The 26,659-nt window shown below is 40.0% G+C and overlaps 1 protein-coding gene across 2 annotated transcripts in view; it reads left to right on the top strand.

Moving 5' to 3' along the window:
* The first annotated feature begins 3,716 nt into the window (after window positions 1-3,716).
* The window catches only part of entrep2 (endosomal transmembrane epsin interactor 2), a 141,045-nt gene continuing 118,102 nt past the window's right edge, over window positions 3,717-26,659 (top strand). For both annotated transcript variants that reach the window (XM_084716260.1, XM_084716258.1), the window contains exon 1: window positions 3,717-4,670. In XM_084716260.1, coding sequence (XP_084572386.1) covers window positions 4,419-4,670 — 252 coding nt within the window. In that variant the 5' untranslated portion in view covers window positions 3,717-4,418. The remainder of the gene's footprint in view (window positions 4,671-26,659) is intronic.

The following is a 26,659-nucleotide window of genomic DNA, read 5'->3' as shown; positions in this document are numbered from 1 at the left end:
GTGATGGTGTCTGTAAGGAAGTTGTTTTTTGTTTTTTTTTTCTAAAATAAGGAGCTGTGATTGCTGCTTTTTTTTCCTTTTCTAACGGCTGATCACAACTTCTTTGGCTTTCTATTGTTAAATGCATCACTTTTGTAGAACTGCAGTAACTTTTTTCCACATTCAGTATTTTATGTAGTGCCAGTATTACTGCAAGTACATTGTCATGACATTGTGTGTACATTACACAGGTAATTTTTTATAAAGTAAATACGTTGTTTTTACAGCTTATTTCTTCCAGAGGCATTAACTTAAATTATTTACAATTGAACATGGAAAGATTTTCACCTTTATACTACCAAGAGTTGAAGGGGGATTAAAAAAAATTGAGAAAATCACATGTTGTCACTCATTTAATCTATCAAATTAGCAAAAGTCGGACTGTATAGGTTAAGTATTAATTTTGGACCTAAAGAGGAAAATGAAAACTTTTTCATAATATATATTTCATATAATATTTCTTCAATTAACTATTTTTTATCATCAGTAACTTTTAATATTTCATTTTCTTCAAGAACTAAATCAGTTAATGACTTCATCCAGAAAATAAGCAATTAGAAGACAAATCTTGCAAACTCTAATGAGCGTTTGTCAGTTTAGCCAACAGTCCAAAGCTCAAATATATTTATTTTACATCACACAAAGAAAGAAAAACAAAAATTCTAACAATTCTCACAGCTTGAGACAGTGATTTTTCAATTCTCTCAAGAAAAAAAATTAATTTAAATATCAAAATCATTGCAGATTATTTCTTGTAATTTCATCTAATCAATTAACTGAGTGTTTTGTTTTTTAACTCTGCTGGGTGTTTTTTTGTTGTTGTTTTTTTGTTCTTTTTTTTGGCTGTATGTCACTGCTCAGGTTTCACAGCTAGATGGTGCAGATGAGCTCTGAATTAGTCTGTTGAACAGGGTCAGACTCACTGAAGTCCTTCAGCAGTGATTTTCATGTCTCTGCATACCGTTCTCATCAGACACATCACAAATATACTTCAATATTTCTATTTCCTTGTTTTTTCACACAACATATACTGATCATCTGCATGTGGTAAAAAGCCTTGATGAAGAAAGATGCTAAATATGTTAGAAAAGCAAGCAAGTGAATTTTGAAACCTTTTTTTATTTTATTTTATTTGTCAGGACCACAGATGGATTGTTTGATGGCGCAGACATAATAAAGGCCCCCTACCCTTCTTTTATTGAAGCACACCCAGATGGAAAGAGACACAGTGTCTCTTGGAAATCTGTTTTTCTGTCTTTGTCATAGCTTTGTGTCTTATTGTAGTTTTTGCCCCTTTGTAATTTTTTTTTTTTTTTTTGCTTCTTTGTGGCACTTTTGTGTCTCCTCAGGATACAATATTGATTTATTTATTATACACAACAGATTTGTATGGTGAGATTTAGATGTAGTTTTAGCAGCAGAAAACCTTAAAAACTGCACACAGGAGACGGTCCCATCTTATTTTCTTATGAAGTTCTATGTCTATTTGTAGTAATTTTGGGCCTCTGTCATCATTTTCTGTTTCTTTGTGGAAATTTTTTATCTCTATTGTTTTTTTTGTTTTTTTTTAAGTCGTACGATTGATGTTGGCAAAGATGTGTCAACAATCACTTTAAACTGATTCTCTGGACCAGGGGCTCCCTGACACGTTGGGCCCCTGCCGAAAGCATTCCTTTAAAATTCATTTTTTCATTAAATGTATTTAGAAAACTAAAAAACATTCGCTGCCTATTTGGGAAAAAATAATTTTCACAATTAAAGGAGCCTTGTGTCACAAAGGCTAACAGCGATTCTCTATCCAAGAGATCCCAAGATAAGTTGAGGTTTCAAAGATGACTGAAAAGATCATCATTCTTACTCTTTTTCTATTACTCTTAATACTCTTACTGGATATTTTCACCTCTTCAAGCCTCTAAATATCCTTTAAATGAAAGTCAGACAATGAAAAATTCACAGCTCATGTCAAAATTGTCAAATATTTTTTGTTTTACTGCACTACATGTATCTGATGACTCTCTACAGATTCACAATAATAATACAAGATGTGAGCAACAAGTTAAGTATAATGTATTATTATCAGTTAATATAAAGTTTTATTAACCCCAGGGGGCATCACAGGCTACTCAGCAGTTTACAGAATAAACTAATCAAAATTATTATAATCCAATTTTATAATATGTGTTTTTCTGATAATGAGTACTTTTACTTTTATCTTTTCTACTTAAAGTATATTTTGATGATAATACTTTTGTCAGATTACTTTAGTAAAAGAAAAATGATTCCAGGGTATTAACTGTAACAGAGTATTTCTACGTTGTAAGTACTGTTACTTAAGTAAAGGAACTAATTAAGAGAGACCAGGAGCAATCATAACATGTTTTTACATTTTCCTTTATAATTCAGACTACATTAAATACAACAGTTATCTTTTGATATAAGAAACATACACATGTGCACCGATTGATGATATAACTGATATATTTTCACTAATAAGTACAAGACTATAATGTTAAAGTTAATGCAAGAAAATAATCCGGTGGGGGCAGTTGTACCACTGAAAAAAGTCATATTAGCCCACTGTATCTCAAATAAAAACACACCTCAAAGGAATCATACTACTGCTGTAGTATGTAATAATGTTACTATTACTACTGTCATTTTTGTGGATATGGTTTAAATTCAATGTCAGTCATTGTGTGCATTCAAAGCAAAAGTCTATCTGTATTCTCGATCTCCCCCTGGTGGCCGGCTGCAGTTCGGGTCATAAGGCAAACCATCTTTTTCCAAAAGATGGTTTCTGACATTTGAAGTTGTTTTATTTATCACGCTGACGTTTGTTCAAGTTTTCATTTTGATATAAAATCTAAATAAAATAAGGGGGTTTCATGCCATGATTGACAGTTGACCTCGGAGCGTGACTGAGTCAGTGGGAAATCAACCTTTTTTTTTTTTTTTACAGTGGGAGGAAGTGGAATTGCTGCGTCCATCTTTATTTACAGTCAATGCTCTTGCTTGTTTCATGTTGGAGGAACTGAGTGGTATAGTTGCCCCTGTTAAAATTGCCCCCGGTCTCCTCCTACTTCTTCTTCTACCACATGTTCACAAGTACTTTTTTCTTTTAATAGATGACAAGCCAAAAAGGATGAAAGATTGAGAACCGCAGGTCTAAACACACCTGTTCCTGATGAGCACTAATGATTTGATAAGGCGCAGCCAGTCTTCAGGCTGAATCCTCACCAGGTGTGTCGCAGTTACCTGCCCGGAAGGACAGATCATACAACGACAATGCAGCGTGTGATGTCCTGATTCTGCGACACTTTAAACCTTCAGTCACTTTTCTTATATCAAAAAAAAAATAATAAAATAAACGCGCCTCCTACAACTAATATCTGATTTTATTTAACTAAGAATCCTGATTGCATGATGAAAATGCGAGAAGACTTCATGCGAGACAAAACACATCAAAAAGTGTGCTCCTTCCTAAAAAAAACACGCTTCTGATTATCAGAAACCACGTTTTTCTCCACCATCACTTCATCATAAGCAGTGGTAACAAATGACGCGCAGGTTTTTTTGGATGTAGCCTGATAGTACAGATCCCTGCACCTCCTCCTCCTCCTTCTCCTCCTCCGCCTCCTTCACTATCGTAGTAAAACACACTCCGTGCAGGCAGGCAGGCAGCTCGCCGCCATGTAGACGCACAGCAGAGTGGCACATCTCCAATACGCAGTGTGCATCTCCTGTTCCTGTCCTGGCGCTTACATTCTGCTGTCGTGTGTGAAAACCACGGCTGCTGCCTCACACACAGGAGAAGAGACGCTGCTGCGGATATTCAGATACCGAAAACCTGAGATAAATGCGTTATTCTCACAATTTAGACGTTTAATCTTAAAGGAGTTGTTGTTTTTTTTTCTTCTATCTCTCGCTTTTTGAGTAGTTGGAGAGGCTGCAGGGGCGAGCAGCATGACAACAGCGTGACAATGGTGCAAACAGCGGGATGATGCGTTTTGTTTTGTTTTTTTACTTTTGAGGAATGGGCTCTTTGCAGGAGCTTTTGCACAGAACTCCAGCGGTGTATTTTGCATATTTTGGCTTTAAAATATCCCTACTTTCTGTGTGTGTTATGGTAAACATCTGGTGCCTGGTTCAGTCCGCTCTCTTCTCACCTTTCTCCTCCTCCTCCTCTCCTCCTCCGCCGCAGCCCGGCAGCTCTAATTGGAGCCGCTCTGAAGCATCCTAATTGACGGAAATCATCCACCTCGGACGCTGAGCTCCAGTTTTACCAGCTCCTCTCCCGCAGGCTCAGACGCGCTCTGCTCTCCGTGGATGTTATTGTGCTTTTACTGGTGTTGCCGTGTCTGTTGTACCCTTCAGTGACGATGCCGGTGAACGCGTTGCCCCGCGGCGGCGGCAGCAGCGCCATCGGCGGCCCCGGGTCCCTGAGCCCCGCGTCGCTGTCCCGCAGCCTGTCCCGGCTCAGGGAGTACCGCACCCGGACGAGGATCATGCTGGCTCTGGGGGTCTCTCAGATGGTCCTGGGGAGTCTGATCCTGGCCGTCAGCTTCGCGGCACTGGCTCTCACCACATCACCCAGAGTCCGACACTCCTGTCCCTTCTGGGCTGGTTTCTCTGTGAGTACAACAATTATTACACAATGCTGCGTTTACCTGGAGGCACGGTGCAAGTTTTCATCTGGTAAAGAGCAAGAAAAGCGGGGTAGTAACCATTAAAGCATGATAGTATTGACACACCAATCAATATGATGAAATGTAGTTTATTTTAGTTCTATTTGGCATTTAATAGGGGAGACCGGGAGCAGCAGTAACACCTTTTAATTGAACATCAGTAACTCAGTGGTCATCTCAAACTTCAATACACTGTAACCATATTTTTCTCCTTAAGTAAAACTCAGTTGGGCGTCTACTGTACAGTCATGGATTATGTGAGTTAATGCCAAATTCAAAGAGTTCTTTTGTTTCAACCTACCCCGCTACTAAAGTGTAGCAGTAGCTACTGATAGATGTATTCAAAAGGTAAATCACCATAGTGACACTGCGGCCATTTACCTCTGACGTCCCGCTCAGGGTAGGATAGTTTGCTCACATTACCAGCAACACAGCAACAAAATCGCCAGAGATGCTTGGCTATGGGCTGCAGTTCAATTTATAGCTCGTCACGCCCCAACAAGCGTGCTGCTTCCTGATTGATTTGCAACCTAAAAGGCTAGTGAAAATCTGGAGGGACATCGGGAGGGAAGTTAAAACAACATATAATAACCCCTTAGCCACTGTAGCTAATGTTAGCATGCGATCTTCCCTTAGCTAATGGTACTGTTTGAGTAGTGTGACATGATACAATAGATAAGATGTAAATTACTTCTGAAATACCAACCCACATCTGGGACACATTTATTTAAGCCTGGAGGCAAAACACACCAGATCTAATCAAGTTTGCAATGTACGCTAACGTTCCTGATAGCTGTTCTCAGAAATGCATTGGTTAAAACAGCAATGTTATGTGGCATTATGAAATAAATATGAAATAAATATTTCTGTTTAATGTTCAGACACAAAAGTGTGTCACAAGCACTTACTCGGTGTGTGTTTTGTTGGTAACATTAGCTGGGAAATGGCTAAATGCTAACGTTTCTGTTGTCTAACATAGATAATGGGTTCAAATATGTTGTTTTAATTTGAAACATGGCCCAATGTCTCTCCAGATTTTCACTATCATTGTCTCTTCAGTTACTGATTAATCAGGAAGCTGTGAAATCGAAACCGATTTTCAACATTTACATGACTTGTAACGTGGAACACAACATTTATATCATTTTAGCTTTGTACCCAGAGTGTGACGTGAGAGGAATATGGCCGCTGTGTGAATATGCTGATTTGAACCTTCACTAAGCCCCTCCCCCACATAGCAACTGAACAGTCACAGCTTCGCAACTGTTACTAGGCAACACATGCTTGACAGGCCTAGAGCCTTAGAGACCCCTAGACAACAGCTTTGTTATAGAAATGAGTTAATTAGTTAATGGCAGACATTAAGTAACTTTACATTTTTCTTGCTTTCTTGTTTTCTTGTTGTTGTTTTAGTGAGTCAGATGGAAACATTACAAAGTGAGCTAGAGACAAACTTCTCAGCTGACTCAAGGAGTTCAAGCATTAGCATTAGCTTAGATTAGTCACCAATTTAGCCAACAAAATCCATCGTCATCAGCTGGAAATGAGAAGCCTGTTCTTGTTGGCTTTCTGTGGAATCGAAGATCTCATGTTTCATCAATTACTGGCAGTTCAGATGTTAAATCTGCCACCGTTATTACTGCAAGCTGCATGATGTACAGTGTGAAAATGGAAAGCTTGACAGACATAGCGACAGTAACTAAGGAGGACAAGGCTTTGCAAAGGGTCAATTAAGATCCACTCTGCCCAATTCATTAAAGAACATTTATTGAAAAATAAAGAAGAAACGGTGTGGAATAAAATGGACCATTTAAAGTGACAGAAAATAATCTGTGTGGCTGTGTGGACTGATGCTGAATGTGCATGTGTCACATGAGAGTTCAGTCAAATGTAGATGGCTGCCCCTGGGCTGCAGGCTTTGTGGGCCAGAACTGACACTGAACACACTTGAGACAATTCTCACAATTGTAATAAACTGTTACAGCTGTCCTCACCCCGAGCAGCCGTCATACACCTAACTGTTATAGCCCAAGGGCTCGTAGGGAGCACATATGCAAAGCGTCAAATTAAACTAGAGAAACTGCAGTTTTAGGTTATGTAAGTCAAACCATTGAATTTACAATACAATGAACAGTGAATATATATATATAGAAAAATCACTTTCTTGCCTGAATTCTGTTTTTTGGTCGTATAATCCACAATCTTGCTTGCAGAGACATGTCACTTCTCCTGTGAGGTCATCAAGGATGTAGAGCAGTATGATACTGATGACATCACTAAAAAGTAAAACTGATAGTGTTACAGCTAACCCAGTGTTAGAACAATATAAACATGAACATCACCTGTCACCCTGTTGGTCCCATGGGCTATTGATTACAAGGAGACTTAAAAATATTACAAAGATGTTGATACATGACTGTAGATGCAATATTTAAGGAATATTGTAAGTTGATTTAGTCATTTTTGGATTTCTAAGAGGTCCAGTTTTAGTCTCATGTAGAGAGCTGAACTAATTGGTGTGCCACTGCCATGAGAAAAATAAATTAGTGGTTTTTTTTTGAGGACAGAGCCACTCTAGGCAATTAGTTGTGAGGATGCAGAGCCTCTGTGGTAATCAGTGAAACCGCACACACACACACACGGAGTGAAGGAGGAGGATATTTAGGAGGATACTATATATACCGTGCTCCTTCCGCTGTGTACAGTGGGATGTGTTTGGGAGGATCGCTGTAGAGATGTTGTGTTTTTCTTCATGTGAAATTTTCATGTTGGTTTCTTCTGTAAATATTTATGAACACACACTTCCCTGATTTCCTGCCAGAGACCCGAAGTCCATTAATTATAGAGGCAGTGGGGCAGAGTGCAGGGGTGAGGGGAGGTCTGTGGCACAAGGGCCATCTGTGTGTGCGTGTGTGTGTGTGTGTGTGTCAGAGATAGAGAAGGAGGGGCAGATGGAGGGAGGACATGTGTTCAGGCCTGTATATGTGTGGGAGTGTATAGTTACAGGGGGAATGGTAAAGTAACCACAGGGGTCAGAGGGCAAAGGTCAGTGCACATTCTTGATCAGTGCCTTGAGCTGATTTGACAAAATCAGGCCTGTCAGCATGTTGTTGTGCTGCATCTTAACCTTCTGTTATTTTTTGGTCCTGACACACACTTACACACACACACACACACACACACACACACACACACACACACACACACACACACACACACACACACATACATACAAACACGCACAGTCTCAGGGAAAATTTCAACTGTGCACATGTTGTTCGTTTGTTAGTTATATTATTTAATATGTCTTGCACGTACAAGTTCGTAGTCATGGACTTAGAAAACACTGAAAAATACAGCTGCAGTGCGGGGGTAGAACATTTGTAAGAACATGATTTCTTACATATAATGTTACATTGCAAACAATGAGCAAAACCTGCCACAAAAAAAGTTTCCTTTCTTTAACACAGCTCAGGGTTTTTCTACAGGGAGACCATTAGCCTGCCGGTTGCTATAGTGAGTGGTAGTGTGCCTGAACATGACTTACTCTGATTCTCATATGACTGTTTGTACTGTAGGTTTGCACCCAACATCATCAGACACTGTGAACTGGAAAAATAAGAAGTTAATGACAGTAAAGGTTTCACCTCACTGATCCAGGGATCCCCATGTTAGTCATATATGTAAATACATTATGAAGGAAGGAAACAGTAAGATGAGGTTCAGGGAGGTTCAGTTAGATTTGGTATAGGAAATAACACTGTATATATCAGCAGTAGAAGCTTAGATCAGAGATTTTTTTTCTTAAAAATGACTCAAAATGATTAATTGATCATCAAAATAGTTGGCGATGATTGATTAATTGTTGCAACTCTACTCGTTACTGTTCTTGATTATTTACTTCTGCGTGTGAACTTGAAAAAACTGACAACTGAAAAAAGACAGTTCACTATGTTGCGATAGGAAAGATGGTAGAAGAAAGGAAGAAGGCAAAATTGTCAGGTCGTCATTTCAAGATAAAGATACAGTCAGATGAAAAACTAAGAGTAAGTTAACAAAATTCAAGTATGTTAAGTAATAAAAGAGAACAATAATCATGAAGTTAAAAATATACAGTAGTAGAGTAAAAATGTGCATAAAATAAAATATATGATTATAAAATAAAATACTGAATTTGAAGACATAAAGAACAAAAAAACAACAATCAACCATAAATCAATTCCTATTAACATTAGTTTCTCAAAATATTGCACCCTGGTCCTGCTGACCAAGTCCCTTCTTGTTAATTTTAGCAGCTTCCATGCGTTTTCTTGGAAGTTTTCCATCTTAAAATCATCTTAAATTGAATATCAGGTGTGTAATCCTTTCTGTTGTTTACATCCCAGTCCCTCCAACGTGGCAGTGCATCCTGGATACAGATCAAACTGTGACATCAGTGCAAACACTCTATACTTGTGTATACATAAAGTTAAGGCAAAGATAGGTTTAAGAAGGTTTAGACGTGTATCTTTTGCTGAATCACGTGCTGAAAACAAACACCCTGCCAGCACAAAGACCCATCCGCCACAGTGGTGCCAAAACCCAGATAATGTGGTTGAGACTGGCTCCCCATCTGGGGACTCCGGTGATGGAAGTGATTTTGCCCACAAGCAATCAGATGCTGGATGTCTGCAGGAAGCACTGCTTGATAAGTTTAAAATCCTCTCAGATTTAACACAGATGTCCTTTATGTAAAACATGTAGGCTGGGAATGCATATTTTTCATCACTCTGACACCTGGAGTCAGGTTTTACATTTGGTCTCAAATGTCAGTTTATAAAAGCAGAGGATGCAGCATCTATTGTGTGGTTATTGGAAAGTGTCTGGGAGCTTGGCTTTGTGTAAATAAGACAAATCAACAGATGCTTTTTGCAGCTCTGCTCTGTGATTTAGTCTAATAAGACAAGTGTATTTGCACACAAAAGCTCGCCTTGTATAGCTTTAAGACTCTGTAGGGGTAATCTATTCCTAATTTTAGAGAAGGAGAGTGCTCTTTCTCTCTGGCTCCACGTGTGTGTTAGTGTGTTTAATAGTCCTCATGGTGGTGAAAGGAGGCCATTATCCTGAATATCTGCTACAAATGTTTTAGAGCAGTGAATCCATGTTCAAGCTGGGATTTTATGTGGGTTAAATTGTTAACATGAACCTCTGATATCCTGGAGACAAGCGTCCCTAAACCGGTAACTCGCCGCTTCTTTCTGCATGTAAATGTGGCTCGCATTTAACCCCGAAGCCTTTGTGTTGGTGAACTCAGCTAATGAAGAGGGCGACAACAAATCCTCAACCTATTTGAACTTGTGTTTGTGTGTGTGTGTGTGTGCGTGTGTGTGTGTGTGTGTGTGTGTGTGTGTGTGTGTGTGTGTGGCCATTGTGGGACGTCGTTAAGGATCTCTGTATGATGACTGGTATTGTGGGATTTCATCATGGTCACAGCGAGAGATGGCGTACTCTTTACTTCCTACACAATCACACTGATGAGCGTGGCCTGGTTGTCCCTCCTCCACACAAATGCTCAGAAACACACACACACACACACACACACACACACAAATATATCCCACCTCAGTGTTGTGCATATCAATGGCTCTGTCTCCCCGTTCTGTGTGATCCTGAGGCGTGTGTGTCGTGTGGGCCAACAGAGACTAATCTGATCCTATCTCGCTCTTTCTCTCACCTAACCTATAGCTTATAATCATCCCACATGCCTGCTGTAACTCTTTAGCTCTGCAGCCAGCCGCAGTCACTTCCTGGAGATGTGATTTTGGTGACAAAAGATGACGCAGAGCTGAAACGATGAGCCCTGCAGACTTCGAGGCTGCGGACTGCTGCATGAGGCGTACAGGCAGTGATCAAAAAACAATCCTGTCTTTTACCGGCCCCATTTTCAAAACCATAAACCGACATGTTAACATAAACAGCTTGAGATAAAACCATACAGGCAGATTAGAATATAGAAATTCACAATGCAAAACACACGCTCAAACAACACGCTAATTCCTACAGTCACTAACATAAGCCAACAACGATGTAACACAATCTGGATGTGGAAATGAATAGTTTGGATTATTTGTGTGTGATTATGAGTGTGGTTGTATGATTTACTTATTACTTCCTGTATTACCTACAGTAGATGGCAGTCAGTATGCCCCCAGTTTGCAGAAGCAGAGGGGGGCATCAGCACACAAGCCAAGCAATGTACTGCTGTGGACAGGATCAGCAACAAAAGATATTTTAGCCTTGCGAACAAAGGCCCACCTAAAAAATAAAATAGAATCAGTTAAGTGTATACTATATTTAGAATATTTTTATGGATATACTTTGCTGTCAGACAGCCTTTTTTGATAGTAGTGCCCTTATATAAGCCAAAAATCACTCTCACCAAACCCCATGGGTGAAACCAATAATTTTAGGTCACAGAACACAGGAGTTGCTGGTCTACTGCTGCTTTGATCTGTTAATTTGTTTGTGTTGTTGTGTGACTTCTGTGTTTTAAAAGGATAGTTTGGATTCACCAAGGTCGCACAATAACACAAACAAATTTACTGATGGATGCAGCAGTAGACTTGTGATCCCTGTGTTCTGCACGGTAAAATGACTGATTTTTCTAATGGAGTTTGTTGCTCCATCCACAGCAGTGTCCACATTGCTTAGCTTACATACTGGTGCCCATTTCTGCTTCTCCAAACTGTGGGCTTCAACTGGCATCTACTGCAACTAATACAGACTAATAATAAGCAACTTATCCAACTTACCATACCTTTTGCTATACAATCCCACATTAAACAATCAGAACTATCCCTTTAATCTTCATACACACTCAATTGAAAGTTGAGCACTGATAACTCACTCTGATTAAGTGACCCATAGTTGGGCAGCCCTTCTGGCATTTGCCCAATTTCCAGATGGTCAATCCGTCACTGCCTACGGGCTTACAGTCGCCTCCACTGTCCTCTGTTCAGGCTATATTATCAGCAGGTTTACCTGTTGGCGTTGAATCACGCCGCCCTGCCGGGTTTTTGGCCAATAAATGAGGCAACGTGGCCGAGCGAGCCAAAGGGCCGCTGCAGCTGTCAGCAGCTGACATGCAGAACAAATTACTGTTCACCTCGCATCTCCATGAATTAAACTCGGAACTGATCCAAGCGTCCAACCACACACACACCAATACACAAACTGCCGCTCTTCTCCTGTCACAGAGAATAAAGACACTTTAGACAAAATATGAGAATATGTTAATCCATCAGGAGGAGTTATTGCAGGCATCATTTACACATTCACATTAGATTTGGATTCTTTCTCTCTTTGTATCACTATGACATCTCCTCTCCTCTCCTCTCCTCTCCTCTCCTCTCCTCTCCTCTCCTCTCCTCTCCTCTCCTCTCCTCTCCTCTCCTCTCCTCTCAAGGATTTACTCCTCTTTTTTCCCTCCCCCGTTCTCTCCTATTTGTGTGGTTAAAGATGACTGTGGATTTGTGTACAGCTTCTCTGAAAGTAACACTCCAACATCCCAGATCTACAGTCTGTGCCGTAACAAAGGCGGCTTAAGACGGTATTCTTGGGGTTTGTTCTGAAGCAGCGTTTCCAGCTCCAACCGTCAGCAAATTCTGCACTAATCTGCCCAAGTGTGCGTTTGTGAGTGTGTGTGTGTTTGAATAGTGGGCTCTGAAGTGTTTTGTAGGGGGTTGTTGTGTTGTGGGGGCATATTGGGAGGCTCTCAATGTCATTGTGTGTGTGTAGAAGGAGGGCAAAGGTCAACATTGGAGTACGTTGGCAACAGCTTGATTTTTAGCTGGACTAACTGCATGGCTCTAGGGATGCTGGTCTGTTGATTGGTCAGGTCTCTAGTTTTGTTTAAGACCATAATATTTTAGCAACTAATGGATGATTCACCATGAAATCTTGTACAAAAAAAACACATTCTCCAGAGTATGAAACCTACTCACTTTGGTGTAACCAGGATTTTTCATTCAGTGCTACCAGTTGATCAAAATCTGTTTTTTCCATTCACAAGTGATGGCTTTGCTTGACTCAGTTTTACTCATTTTGGCTCTCCTTTTAACTGATAATGCACGTCTCGGCTCAAACAGCTGTAAAATGGAGGAGAAACACATTGCATTTCCTATAAAGTCTTCACAATAAAGGACCCCCATTATTTTCGTATTTAAAAGTTTTTATTATGAAGCAGCGAAATCAGGAAAAGTTGAGTTTTTAACTAGTTAGTAAATAGTATCAATTTATACCAATGCCTCTAAATGACCTACAGATGCAAACAAGACCATGAGCATGAAGATTGGCTGCTTGTTTTTAGTCATTCTCAGTGTCTGCCACCAGGTCGGATTCTCCTTTAAATCAGATGAAACGAGCCTGTGTTAACATTTTCCATGGGAAAGTTACACTGAGTAGTATGTTAAAATGAAGCAGTATCATTTTTTCTTTAAATAGTTTTATTTTTGTGGTTATGGAGGTGGAAACACCACAGCTTTTGTCCACAGTCAAAAAAATCAACAAAATATGAAAGTTCCTTGTAGTAGGTTTAACACGACTCCTGTACAGCTAAAAGTGAAAATGAAACTGTGGAATAGAGCAGATACCTAAAGGTACAAACAGCGACACAGGAAAGAAACTTGACTTCAAACCACACAGATTTAGTTAGAAGCTACAAAAGTAAGAGCTGAACACAGAGACTTTTAAATACCTCTTTCTTTCTGCTCTCCTGAACACACAGTGCAGTTGCGTTCTTGTTTGAGGGGGAGAAGGGGAGTCGACATGTCACCGCAGCCCACTTGGAGGCAGGTTGAGCGTATTTTGTCTCGACTGCAGAGATCGTCCATCTTCAGCCGTGACTCAACACAGATCGGCTCGTTATAGGTGGTGATGGAAATGAAAATCAACACGGCGTGGTTTGATTCACCACATCAAAAAAGTGGCAATGGGAACACTGCGATAGTTTTAATTTATCCAGTCGAGCATCTTCACATCTGCTGGGCGAAGGTGAATTGTTAATTTCCTGTTCGCAGAAGATGTTTATTTTTAGTTTATGACCAAATGCGTGCAAAATTAAGGACATTCCCATCAGCCTCAGCTGGTCTCACTAACACGCTAAATCAAATTGGTGAACTTAACATTACAGTAAATCTGCTCAGCATCAGCACTTGAGCGCTGTTGCTGTGAGCATGTACAGCTTACCAGAGCCATTAGCATGGCGGTATTGACTCATGACGCATCATGTTAGTTCATGCAGGACATCAAAGTCATACGCCCTCAGCTGTTATCAGCTGTCAGCACACTAATTAGATGATTTCTGTTCAGTCACACACCAATCACAGCTTATTGTCACAACTAAGCGGCCAATTTAAATATGGTTTCTGCTACACCGATGCTGCCATAATCACACCGCTGCTGCTGGCAAAGCTTTGTCTCCACCACCCCAGCATCCATTATAGTCGTAGTCTTAGCATGGCTCGAAGTTTAAATCATATTAATTTCTTCCTGTTGTATACCCATGAGGAGTTTGCATTGTACTGCCTGTTTTGGCTTAGCATGCTGTTTGGCTAATCCAGTGAGCATTTTAAGAGCAAAGCCATCGATGCCAAGCATAACTGTGTTTCCATTTGTTTCCATAAATTAACTGTTTTCTTCTTTTGGCATTTCTGTCTTGAAGCTTGACTCTAAATACAAAAGCAGAATCAGATTTGATCACAGAGCGTTTGTATTTTGTGCTTTTTCGAGACTGTAAAATCCAAGGAAATAGAAAAGATGATGCAAACAGATCAACAGTTTGCTTCTACAAAGCAAAGTGCCTCTAAACCTCTTATAGGAATTATTTTAGTGGAAAGTGGAGGTTTGGGGCATGTCTAATCTGGTTGTTGCGGGAAAATCTTGTTTTCCATGTTTTCCGTGAGTGGTCTTAGTGAAGAATATGAGAGCAGCAGTTCTGTGGTAGATGAAGACAAAGAGGCAAAAATGTTTGATTTAATTGTTTAGTTCTGCTGTTTCAGCAACAAGGGAGTGTGCATCATCATTAATTAACTGGCTTATTAGGCTTAGGTAGTATCCTGGCAACAGGTTTAAGACACAAACACACAGACGTACATGTGCACACATATACGCTCGTGTTTCAAAGTGTATTCTGCAGTGTTGGTTGAAAATCAGCATCATTTTGATCAACAGAATTTGTGTGTTGTTGAATATGATCGAAGCCAATCCAGATGTGTTTGCTGTCAGGAAGACTGAGGCACTGTTCATACAACAGGTTTCTGCTTTTGGTGTCAGTTCTGAGTCTTAACATCAAAGTGAACAGAGAAGAGAAGTTCAACATTCAATCAGGAGCTTTTCTCTGCCTTCAAAGCAAAGATCAATAAAACTTCCACCACATTGTCAAACGAGCGTGAAGCTTTTTAGTTTGCTTCTTTGTATGATTTCACAGAAGTATGTTATGAGTCACAGTTTCAGCCTCAGTGAAATTCCTAATCAGGTAATGCTGAGATACGCGCTGATTTCTATTTCAGTGAAGTAATTTGTGTCCTTTTGGTGTTTCTCGTGGAGCTTTCTGCCTTCCTTTGCCTTTCTTTGGAGTTTTATTTCTGCTCAGTAATTTTGGAACATTTTTTAGTCTTTATAAAGGGTATTGAGTCAGTGGCGTTTGATGCAGGGAGCTGAAAGCATTTCAAAATGTGAATGAATAGAATCAGTTAGTTACAGGTGCAGCACTTTTTTAGCACATTCAGTTAACACTGAGCAATATAGACTAGATATTGTTATATATTATATCATGATATGGCATTAATGTTGCTTTTTCCATCGATTAATATTGATATTGAGGTCAAAAACATTGTGATTATATTTGATTTTGTCCATATTGCCCTGCCTGATGGGTGATTTAAATAGATGCTACCACAATCAAAACAAACACATGGTTTATAATGTACACCATGTGTGTAAAAAAGCTGCTTCATTTATAATTCAGCACAGCTTTATATCAAAATCCATGCTGGGCTCAGATTCAGTATGAAATATTAACTAAGGTGCAGGGAACCATTAAAGGATCAGTTGACCCAAAATTGTCCCTTAGTATACCTCTGGCGATATCTAGCCATCCTGAAGTGGCAACAATTCATCGATTAATCAATTAGTTGATCAAAAGAAAATTAGTTGCCAACAGTTTTGATTAAATGTACGGACAGAGGAGTCTTTGGGTTTTGGACTGTTGGTTGGACAATTTCAAGACGTCATTTTGAGCTCTGGGAAAATTACTTCAGTCAATTCAGTTAATAGTCGATTAATAATAGATTTATCATTGCAGCTCTAAGTGTTTTATGCTCATTGTTTGATTTATTAGTTTGTCCAACTGTTCCTTCATTTGTTGTGCACACTTGATTAATTGATTGCTTTCTTGCTTGCTTGCTTGCTTGCTTGATTGATTGATTGATTGATTGATTGATTGATTTTAAATACAAAAAAATGTTTAAATTTCCACCCAGTTAAGCTTTGTTTCATCAGAGGCCATGATAGTGAATTGACAGCTGTGTGCACACTGTACTTGTTGTAATCCCATTAATAATCCTCATTTTTACTAAATGTATCTGTAATCTAATTACACCTTTTTCATCTGTAACTGTAATAAGATACAGTTACCTTTCTTTGTATCCAGATTCCATAATCCCTTTACAAGTAATCCATCAGTCCTCAAGCCTGTTTATATTAAAATCACAGCTGTACATTATGTAACAGCATCATGAGTTTGTCCAGCGGTCGTAGTGTCTTATGATTTGATGACCGCTCAGCAGCACAGTAACTCTCCACTGGGCTGTTTGTTGTTTTGATGCAGCCATTTATTCCCAGCTGTCAATAGAGGACGTGGCTCCTCAGCCGCTCTACTCATCATGTCAGTTTAGATTAAATGGAGAGTGTGGTCAGTCAGCACACATGCTCTCAGACCAGACCACTCTCAGCTGGACTCACGGCCTGTCTTAAATCTAAGATATTGATTGGCTAATTAGATGGATTCCATCAATCATCAGACTGGTGTTTACTTCCATTTTTGCTTGACCCGTTGGTGGTTTTCTGCAGTGACCTCACTCGTGTGTTTAAAGCAGTCGTGTTGTGATGATGTCATGTAGTTTCAAGGCTCAGAGCGTCCCGAGGTGTCGCTGAACAGCTGTAATTCACTTTCCTGCTGCACCTTTCCATAATAAGTAAGTAGGCACTCAGCCTGCTGCTACTCATTACTCTGAGGACCCTCCAGTGCATCCTGCCCCCACTCCAGTGCTACCAGTGAGCACCATAATGGTGGCGAGAACAGTTTGTCCTTGCTGCCACTTCATCACACACACACACACATGCACACACTCGCATACATGCAGCACGCAGTGTTCGAGAGGGGCTCTAATATTTCAAGTTGTCAACTTTGCTTAAGTCCCTGTCTCGGTGTGCTTTGCTGTTACTCGCTGGAGACGAATCCAGACTTTCTGCCTCGTCTTGTTCCTCCATCCTTTCGTACTCCTGATATTTTTGGGTTGTTTCATGATTCGTGTTCAACACCAGGAACAGGATGATCTGAGCTGCTTTGGTGCGTGCCATATTAAAAGATTAAAAAATCTCTTTGTTACACACCGTCCCCTTCTTTTTTCCCCGTCCTTGCTACATTTTACCTAATGAAGCAAAGAAGTCAAAGAAGTCACACAGTTGAAACGCTGGCATTGTGCTGCACCTGGATGATGAAGCAGTCATCAGCGAAATGCAAGAGAAAAAAGATGAATATTGTGGTTGTTTTTCTTTGGAAGATCTGACAATATTAATTGTGTCCACTGTTGTACAAACCTGCTTCACTGAGGCCGTGTTCAGATGATTATAGAGATGACATGTCAAAAAAAATGCAGCTCTCTTCTTCAATTCAATGATTAAAAAAAGTTTCACTTAGTTTAACTTTTGCATTGTCATTTTGTGGAAATCTGTGGTGTCCACCCAAATTAGTGCATGTGCACATTCCTCTTAGGTTACTTGGTAATGTCAAAAATATAGTTCCGCTGTTTCTCGTGAAATCTGAGACGGGTGACATCAATAGGCTTGCAACTAAAGAAAATTTTCATTATCTATTAATCTACTGATTGCATCGTCGATTGTTTGGTTAATTAAACATCAGAAAACAATTAATCCAGTCCAAACCCCAAAATATTCAATTTGCAATAATGTCAGATTGAAAAAAAAAGTGGTGAAATATCTTATTTTGGAACCTGGAGCCATCAAATGTTTGACATTTTTGCCTGAAAATTACTTCAGTAATTCAGTTTTTTTCACTCCATTGTTAATTTTACACACATGCAAGCTCTCAATGTATTTTTGGGCTTTTATGCCTTTAATTTATAGGACACATGAATAGAAGGTTCTAGAGTTGACAGAGGCATTGGGCTGAGCAGCAGTGGCGTAACTAGCGACAGGTTTCTTGCTTTAGGGCACCTCTGCACTCTAGGAGGAAAACTAGATTCAGGACACACACTGTGTTGTGGTCCGTGGTGGACTTGAACCAGCCAACCTCTGGTCCCTAAGCCAAGTCCTTACAGGCTGAACTGCAGCTGCAGAGATATGTGTGTCCTCTCAAACACATCCTTCTCATGACCCTGTGTTGAATGATTGTTTCCATTACAACACGTACACCTGTGCAGTGTTTTGAGGCTTATTAATCCTGAATCTATTATATCTCTTCTTCTCATCAATACCTGAAAGAACATGTTTACTTCAGTGCAGATCAACGCTTATTTTAATGCGTCTTCTGGTCTGAACACCTGCTAACATCACACTTTGCAGACTTGTTAAATCAGATGATGACGCAAAAATGTTGACATCAGTGTGAAATGAGGAGTTCTGGGTTGTTAGGAAAAGGTGCTCTGTCTTATTGAACACATGATGTTGTTCATTATATTCTACAGGTGGTGATAGTCTGAACATGAGAGAAAATCAAGAAAGAAGTCATTTGTGACCTTTTAAAAATAATCCTATAGTCACCCTCCACTGTATTTCTGCTTCACTTGTGGATGTTTAACCTTCACTGTGTAGAGGGACGTATGTGCAGAGTTTGACACTAGAATCTATCTGCTGAAGGAGGAAAGAGGCAAGAGAAGTGTTCACCTTTAATCTGACCTTAAGACAACACATAAGTGCGAGCAGGATTTTGTGAGATACTCAATTTACAGACATCGTTTGATAACTTAAAACCTCCAGTGCAGATACATTGAGAATGGACTTTTCAGTGAAGTAGGAGACGTCTTGTGTCCAGCTCTTAAATGTCTGGAGCAAGCAATATTTTCTGACCTATTTATAGGCTCTATTTGAGAATATTCAATAAGGGAGAAGTCAGAGATGTAAAAGATTAGTTAAATAGTTTAGAGCTGCAACGTTTAGTCGATTAATCGATAAGTTGTCAACTATTAAATTAGTTGCCAACTATATACTTGATAATCTTTTGTCTTCTATAACAATAAACTGAATATTTTGGAGTTGTGGACAAAACAAGACATTTGCAGACATCACCCTGGGCTTTAGGAAACAGTGATCTCCTTTTTTCACAATTTTCTGACATTTTATGGACCAAAAAATGAGTCAATTAATCGAGAAAATGAACGACAGATTAATTGATAATGAAAATAATTGAGTTGCACCACTAAACTAGTTAAATGCACTTTTTTAATGAAGAAATCATAACAGACACAAGCCATTATTCCAAGCTGAGGATTTTTATGTCTTAAAAAAATCTTTAAATACCTCAGAATGATCAAACACATATGTGCTTGCACATACATTACATGTCTATGCACTTGCCCTCTTTGTATTCACAGACACTTTCATGCGTGCACACACGTCCAAATGCATGCACATCAAACACAGCCTCCATTATGCATCATTTTGATGTTTGAGGAGTGAAGCTGGTTGATGTGTGATGAAAGCTGGAGGTGTTCCTGTTTTTTCTGGACGTTTTCAGGCCTGACCTGACCCTGCAGATACATTTGGGAGGACGGAGGAGGAGAGACAGAAGGAGAGAGATGGGGGTCATGTGTTTGTGGGAATTTGTTTTATGTTTTGAATGCATGGTATATTTTTATGTGCATACATCACAGATCTGTCTCCCATAAATCCACCTTTTCTCTCTCTCCTCTGGCTGCTCTTGTTTGTAGTGCGCCTGTGTGTTCATCTGACCCGCAGCCCGGGACGTGTCTGACAGAATGCTTGATGCTGCACTTCTTTACAAACAGCCTCGACCCGGCCGCCAGGAGGTCTGCCTGCAGACTGTTGAATAGAAAAGGCCAACAGGGTTGAACTGAGCTCACAGGGAGGGAGGGAGTGAGAGAGGCAGAGCAGACAGAAGATGACCAGAGGCAAATGTCTGTCATCAGATCCAGTTATTCTGTTGTTTGTTCATAAGACGAGGGTGTCACAGGTGCTGCAACTGTACAACCAGCGCTGTTGCCAGGATTTTACATATACTGAAGTCAGGAGCCCAAATTTCATGATTTTGACAGGTTCAAATTCCTACTAAACAGGCAGGTTTTTTCAGTTGCTCCAGCAAGTTGCGATGTTGTGATCGCAACAATTCACAAATAACTTTGCTGCAAATTTGCGAGTTTCACCAATCGTAGCAGTGGCCCACGCAAACATACATGTACGTCTCGATGAACCGACTCTGTGTTTTATTATTTACTTTTCTTATTGACATTTCCACGCAGGTACTTAAAAGAACACAAGGCTTGTCATTGTTATTGACATTTATCAATGCACTTTGCTTTTTCCTATTTTATCATTTTGTGCTTGCTGCTTTGACTGAGTTTTATCTCCAAAAAGATTTAGCTGCTTTGTTTAATATCCCCCAAGTGCATTTCTTCATTTACAAATAAAGCATTTTTTTGGTAGAATTTTTGTAATCCTGAGCCTTTATGGTAAGGTTACTCAGGACACTCAGAACAGAGTGTGGTTTTAATCTCATTCTCAGAGTTATATGAAGAAAAAACTCTTCTAAATTCTTCGTAATTGTAACTTGGTCCACAATTTTATTGCAAAAATGCCCAAAAACATTGCAAACATTGCATGCATCACACTTTTTTTTTTAGAAAAGCTGCCATGAAATCAGTAGTTTTTGGCTGCAGTAATCCCCAAAAAGGGGGTGAGGTGATTTTTACATGTTTACATTTTTACAGGAAACACTGAGAACATGACATCAGTGCCCTCAGCAGTATCTACAGTCCTGCGTACAACACCTGTGTTTACATTTATTCTGCTCTTGTCTTCTTGTCAAATCCGTCAGGAAAGAGGAGATTTATGCAGCAGACTCATCTTTTATCTGGACTGAATGGAGAGTTTTAGTTTCCATTGAAGCGACAGACATCCGTCTCCTCCTCCTGGCTTTGACCTGAGAGGAGAGATGTTTCTTTCAAAAATGACATTAAGAGCTTTTCAGTGGCGTGCTGCAACAGGCCATCACGAGTGTGAAGGTCTGATATCAGACAGACAGATGGAGCTTTGTAGATGTGTTTGACTTCTATCCTCTACCTGCTGCTGGGCTGTAACTTGTTCCTGGTTTAACAAAGCGGACTGTCGTCCCTTCCTGCTGCCTTCTATAGCTGATCAATGGGAACGCCTGCTGACTGGAGCCTCCCTTTGTTCTATGATTAGCAACTGTGTTGTGCTGGGTGGTGCTTTTATGTGTGTACACATGTGGGAGGGCAGGTCGGGAGGATGTGAGTGTGTGCTTGTGTGGATGTGTTTGTCTATATGGAGCTGGAGTAGACATAAAGGCTGGTTGTGTACCTGCTCCGTCTTTATCTGTTTGAATTCAGACCACAGAGATGCAGCAACAAGGAGGTTATTTGTGTTTATCGAGACTCGGGCTACAGGCTGCAGATACACCTCTGCAACAGGAAGCAGGGGAAGAAGAGAGAGAGAGCGCAACAGCGTTTCTTTCATATATTTTTTCTTTTATCTTACTCTCCCACTCCCTGAGAAAGTAGCCGACCACTGTACTGAACGCTGAGGTTAATCAGGCAGGAAGAAAGATAAATCAAAAGCCTAAGGAAAAATATGAGAGGCGTTTTAGCTCTTATATGAACAGTTTGCTTTTTCAACATTATAAGAAGGTAACTTTTAGTGTGAGCACAAAAAAAAAGAAAATTGAAAGAGTCAGTGTGAAACTTTTGTGCTCTGATCCAAAAGTAAGAAAACCTGACTCAGAATTTCACTGACAAACAAATCCAGCCCGACGGCATAACCTTGCTCTTCATTATATTGCTGTCTAGACAAGGATGGTAAATCTTTTCAAACAGGATGTAATATTGACAATTATTTGATATTTCTGTTTTCAAAGCCTTTAACAAAGATAAAATTCCATCAATCTTGGAGAGACAAATAGCGTAGACAGTTTTAGACAGCAGAGATTAGTTTTATTCAAAAGGTAGAAAAGAGAGCATCAGTGGATGTCAACGAGGTTAATTCTGATATTTTTAAACCTGGACCTTATTTTTACATTTTTACATATTATTTTACATATGTAATCCTTGGGGGTAATTTCATCTGTCAGTGTGCTGTACAGCCACTAAAAGCTTGTTTTTGCCAGTAACAGGCTCAGATTATTATTCTAATTGTCTGACAACATTATGGAAAGGCTCCCTACTGACTTACTTTTAAGAGGAAGATCCTTTTTGTTTAACCTCAAACTGTCGTTATATCACTCTCTTCAAAGCCACCAGACTCCACTGACAAAAACTGTAAATTTACCTTGCAGAACATGGAAGTTGCTGTGTCTTGCTGCCTCGATCAGTTAGTTTGCTTGTGTTATTGTGTGACTTTGGTGTTTTAACACTAATAATGCTAATAACACTGTGAAAAAAACAGTAGGGCCTGACCAGTACTAAAATTTTTACCATCACTACCGATATTACTGGTTGATACTGGTCGGTTGGTCTGATCTGTCCCCTGCACGGCTGCAAGCCCCACCAGCAGTGGAGCATTTTGCCTGCCTTTTTTATTTAGTTGATTAAGTCTTCTTTCCTTGCTCTTTGTGCTTTGCCATGGATAAGCAGGGCATGTGGTTAAATAGTTTCTTTTCTGTCTGTCTTTCTGATCGTGAGTCTGCACAGAGTGTTTTATTTTGAAAAATAACTGGGTTCTCCCTGCCTTTTCTGTGTCTGACTTCCTGCCCTTTCGATCTGCTCTGTGCTAATTGACGTGGCGTCCGTCAAAAATAGACTCGGCGCCTAGTTGAAGCGGAGTGGAGTGAGATCTGCTTCTGGGACATGCCACAGCGCTTCTGGTGAAATCACAAGCATTGTCTAGAATTGTCTGGAAATTGTTGTTTTTTCTTTTACTCCCTAATCCACAAATTTAGCAAAATATGTATTTAACCTGACTTGATATAACTATATAGCCAAAAACTCAAAATGTTCGGTGATGGGCTAATATCTGTTGGCTAAAATATTGGCCTGGCTCTAGAGTCTAGGTTAAAAAATACCATAAAATCAACACGTCACTTTTTTTTTACAAAGTTGTATTTAAAAAAAACTTAATAAGGCCATTCATTGAATTAAAGAAGCTTGTGGAATGGCTCGCTTCAAGACTGTGACTCTCTTTATCAGAGTCTCCTAAGTGTCTTGCACCAGCTGTCTCTTTTGGGTGCACCAGAGGAAAAATGTAATGGTGGTGTAATGGTGTCATTTTGGTGTTCTTGTTATTAATACTGGGTTTCGTGGCCCGACTGATGTGTCTCTGTCTCTCTGTGTGTGTTCAGTCGGGGTAGAACCTACTGTATCTGTTTCTGAGCCTGTGCACGTGTCAGTCCTTTGTTCTTTACGTGGCAGATAATGTGTGACTTTATTGCAATTTAATTCAGATTTTTTGCAATATCTTTAATAGCACGTGAATTTACCATGGTGATGGCTACAAATAGGCTATGTTGCACTTTGCTGAAGATTTCGAGGTGTGTCAGCCTGGTTGGGATGAAGAAGTGCGTGCATGGTTATAAAGATTGGGAACTGCTGCTCTTTATCATCAGAAATACACCAATTTCCTGGTGAAAATGGGCAACAAGGATGAAATCTGTCTGTTTGGATGAACGGGCCTGGAGGATAAATTCTGTAGGTCAGAGGTCAACCTTTAACAGCACTTAATGGTGTACAAAAGGTCACCTGATCAACTGTTTGGTAGAAAACACACACACACATACACCATCACTCAATGTGTAGCAGCGATCAGATTTGTCACCTGTAATGTAGTCGCCCATTGTCTGCCGGAGGAGTCTGGCGGCAGCATAATCTTAAAGTCATTTTTCATTGATAATCTCCTGCATGATGCATCTCCCTGTGGTCTCCTGCTGCTCCTGTTGTCTCATCAATACAGATGGGACCAGCAACAGGGAGACGGGCCAAATGGTTCATCTCTGGATGTTTTCCAAGGACTTTGTGTGTGTACGCGTGTCCTCGCATGCGTGTATATGAGACGGTGGAGGAGCAGAGAACAAAGTAGAGGACTGATTGATCTGACAGTCTAACACATGTGCCTCAGTGGGAGTTTAATAAGAGCAAAAGCCTCCAGAAAAGACAGGAGGGGGTCTAACTCTCTCTTTACAGCTGAGGTTCATCTGTGACAACATCCTCCTGCTTCTTAACTTCACCGTCACTCTGACTCAGTCTGCAGTTTTTCTTTATAGTCATCACAGTGACTGTATCACTGTCTTTACAGACTGACAAAATGTGCCTGTATCTCTGTGGTACAGTCTTAGAAAGAAGGGTTCCAAAAAGGTTCTTCTTGAAGGCCTGAGGTTCTACCCAGAACCATTTGATTCTTAAGAACTCTTTGCTGAAGAAATGGTTCTTTGTAAGACTGAAGATTCATGAAAAACCCTTTTTGTCCAAAAAAAGATCCTTTTTAAGGATTATTATTACTTGAAATCTTTGAAGAACCTTTTCAGTAAGAAGTGTTGTCAGTAGAACTCTGTGGGTTCTAGATAAACCCTTTTCAATATAAAAGGGTTCTTTGTAGAACCCCCTGGGTGGGTTCTAAATAAAACCATGGGGGAAAAAGTTCTCAGTAGAACTTCCTGGGTGAAACCTTTGGACTATGAGAGGGTTCCTGGTAGAACCCCCTGTGTGGTTTCTTGTTAGCATTCAGAAGGCGAAAAGATTCATGACAGAACCCACAGAGAGGGTTCTGGGTGAAACCATTACATCACAGAGAGGTTCTCTATGGAACATCTCATAGGGGTCTTTTTGGGACACCTTTGACAGATGGTTCTAAGTATAACCCTTTATGCTGGGATCTAAGAAGAACTCCAAGTGGAACCTTTACAACAGGTTCTACCAGGAACCAAAAAGGGTTCTCCTATGGGGACAAGGTGAAGAACCCTCTGTGGTTTTAGTCAGCACCTTTATGGTTCTAACATTCTGTCTGCTGTCCTCACCATGTTTTGCACCTCTCTCTGTCTTCTGTCTCTGCAATGACACTGCAGATTTTCGGGAAGAGAAAAATCCTTTTTTCCTCACAGTTTCTTGCTGAAGGGAACAGCACTAAACGCTCATTTATTTCAAACTGTCCTGGGGCTGGAGTGGATTGTGGGAGTTGCTGTTTTTTCTCTCTGAATTCACAAGTTGATTTTTCTTTTTTTTTATAATGCTGTTTGAGTTTTTAAAAGAAAAAGAGGAAAGGATTTATGCAAAAATAAAAAGCAGAGTAGTTGAAAGTAAGAGGGGACACTGCTGCTGTTTTCGATCCGGCGCTGCAGGGGATGATGGGGAATCTGTGGGTGTTTGCTCAGGCACGGAGGAGACCAGTCACCCCGCGGGCCATCAGCTCCTCCCTCAGGTTGATATTTCAGCTCCCTCCTCTTCCTATCCCGCACCAGAGTGTTTCTTTTGGCATCGCTTCAGCTTGGTTAGCATGCCTCATCCCCCACCCTCCCTCTCATAATCGACACTCTTTTTGATCCGACTCGCTGCTTGCTTCTGTCCCTGGAGGTTACATCTCTGTAGGATCCGTGTTTCAGCTGTGGCTCCAGGAGCGTGAGCGCGAGCACCCCTGGGATTTCACTTTTAGATTTCAGGAGCATGCACATGTCTGTCATAGAAACATGAAATGTTTTTTTTTTTGGTTTGTTCCTCTCTGACAACCTTAGAAGTCAAAAAGAAGAATCCATTTCAGCCTAAAACACTGTATACATTAATGTATCCTCTCAACATCTGACAGCAAGTCTTGTTCTGATTTTCTGTTTTATATTTTCCTCTTTCTGTCTGCTTTTATCTTCATATTTGTTTTATTTTGTTGAAAGTCTTTAAAAAAGCTACATCAGCAAACCGTGTCTGTATTATTCACTCCGTATTTAGCGCAGGTCTCCATCACTGCCACGGCACTGCAGTGCAAAACCTAAAAATATGCTGAATATAAGCTTTTTTTGCTCTGATCAATACCTCCAACTGTGCTTAGTAAGGGAAAACTAGAGCCAAAAAGACCTTTTCAATGAATACTGTATGTGTGCATGCGTAGGAGTGTGTTATAGAGATGAAAAGTCAAGCTGATCGATAGAAAATTAATCTGCAGTATATTCTGATAATCAGTGAAGCACAAATGCCAAACATTCTCTAGTTTCTCCTCCTTCTTTGTGATGATTTGCTGCTTTTCTCTGTTTAACATCATTGTAAACTGAGTAGTTTTGTGTTTTTAAACCATTTGTCAGGAAAAACAAGCAATGTGAAGATGCCATCTTCACTCTGGGCTCTGAGAAATTATGTTTTTTTTTCACTTTTTTTTAAAAGACATTTTGCTCATTTAAGGTGAGCAAAATTTCTGTAAATAAAAATTGGGAGAAAAAAAAAAGTTTTAGAAGATATGTAGTGTAATTTGAATTCCCACAAACTATTTAATGTTTT

The sequence above is a fragment of the Lutjanus erythropterus genome, chromosome 1 (assembly GCF_056507025.1).
Source record: "Lutjanus erythropterus isolate fLutEry1 chromosome 1, fLutEry1.hap2, whole genome shotgun sequence".
Lineage (NCBI taxonomy): Eukaryota > Metazoa > Chordata > Actinopteri > Lutjaniformes > Lutjanidae > Lutjanus > Lutjanus erythropterus.
Note: the sequence above shows the minus strand (reverse complement) of the source record. Positions and strands in the feature narration are given on the sequence as shown.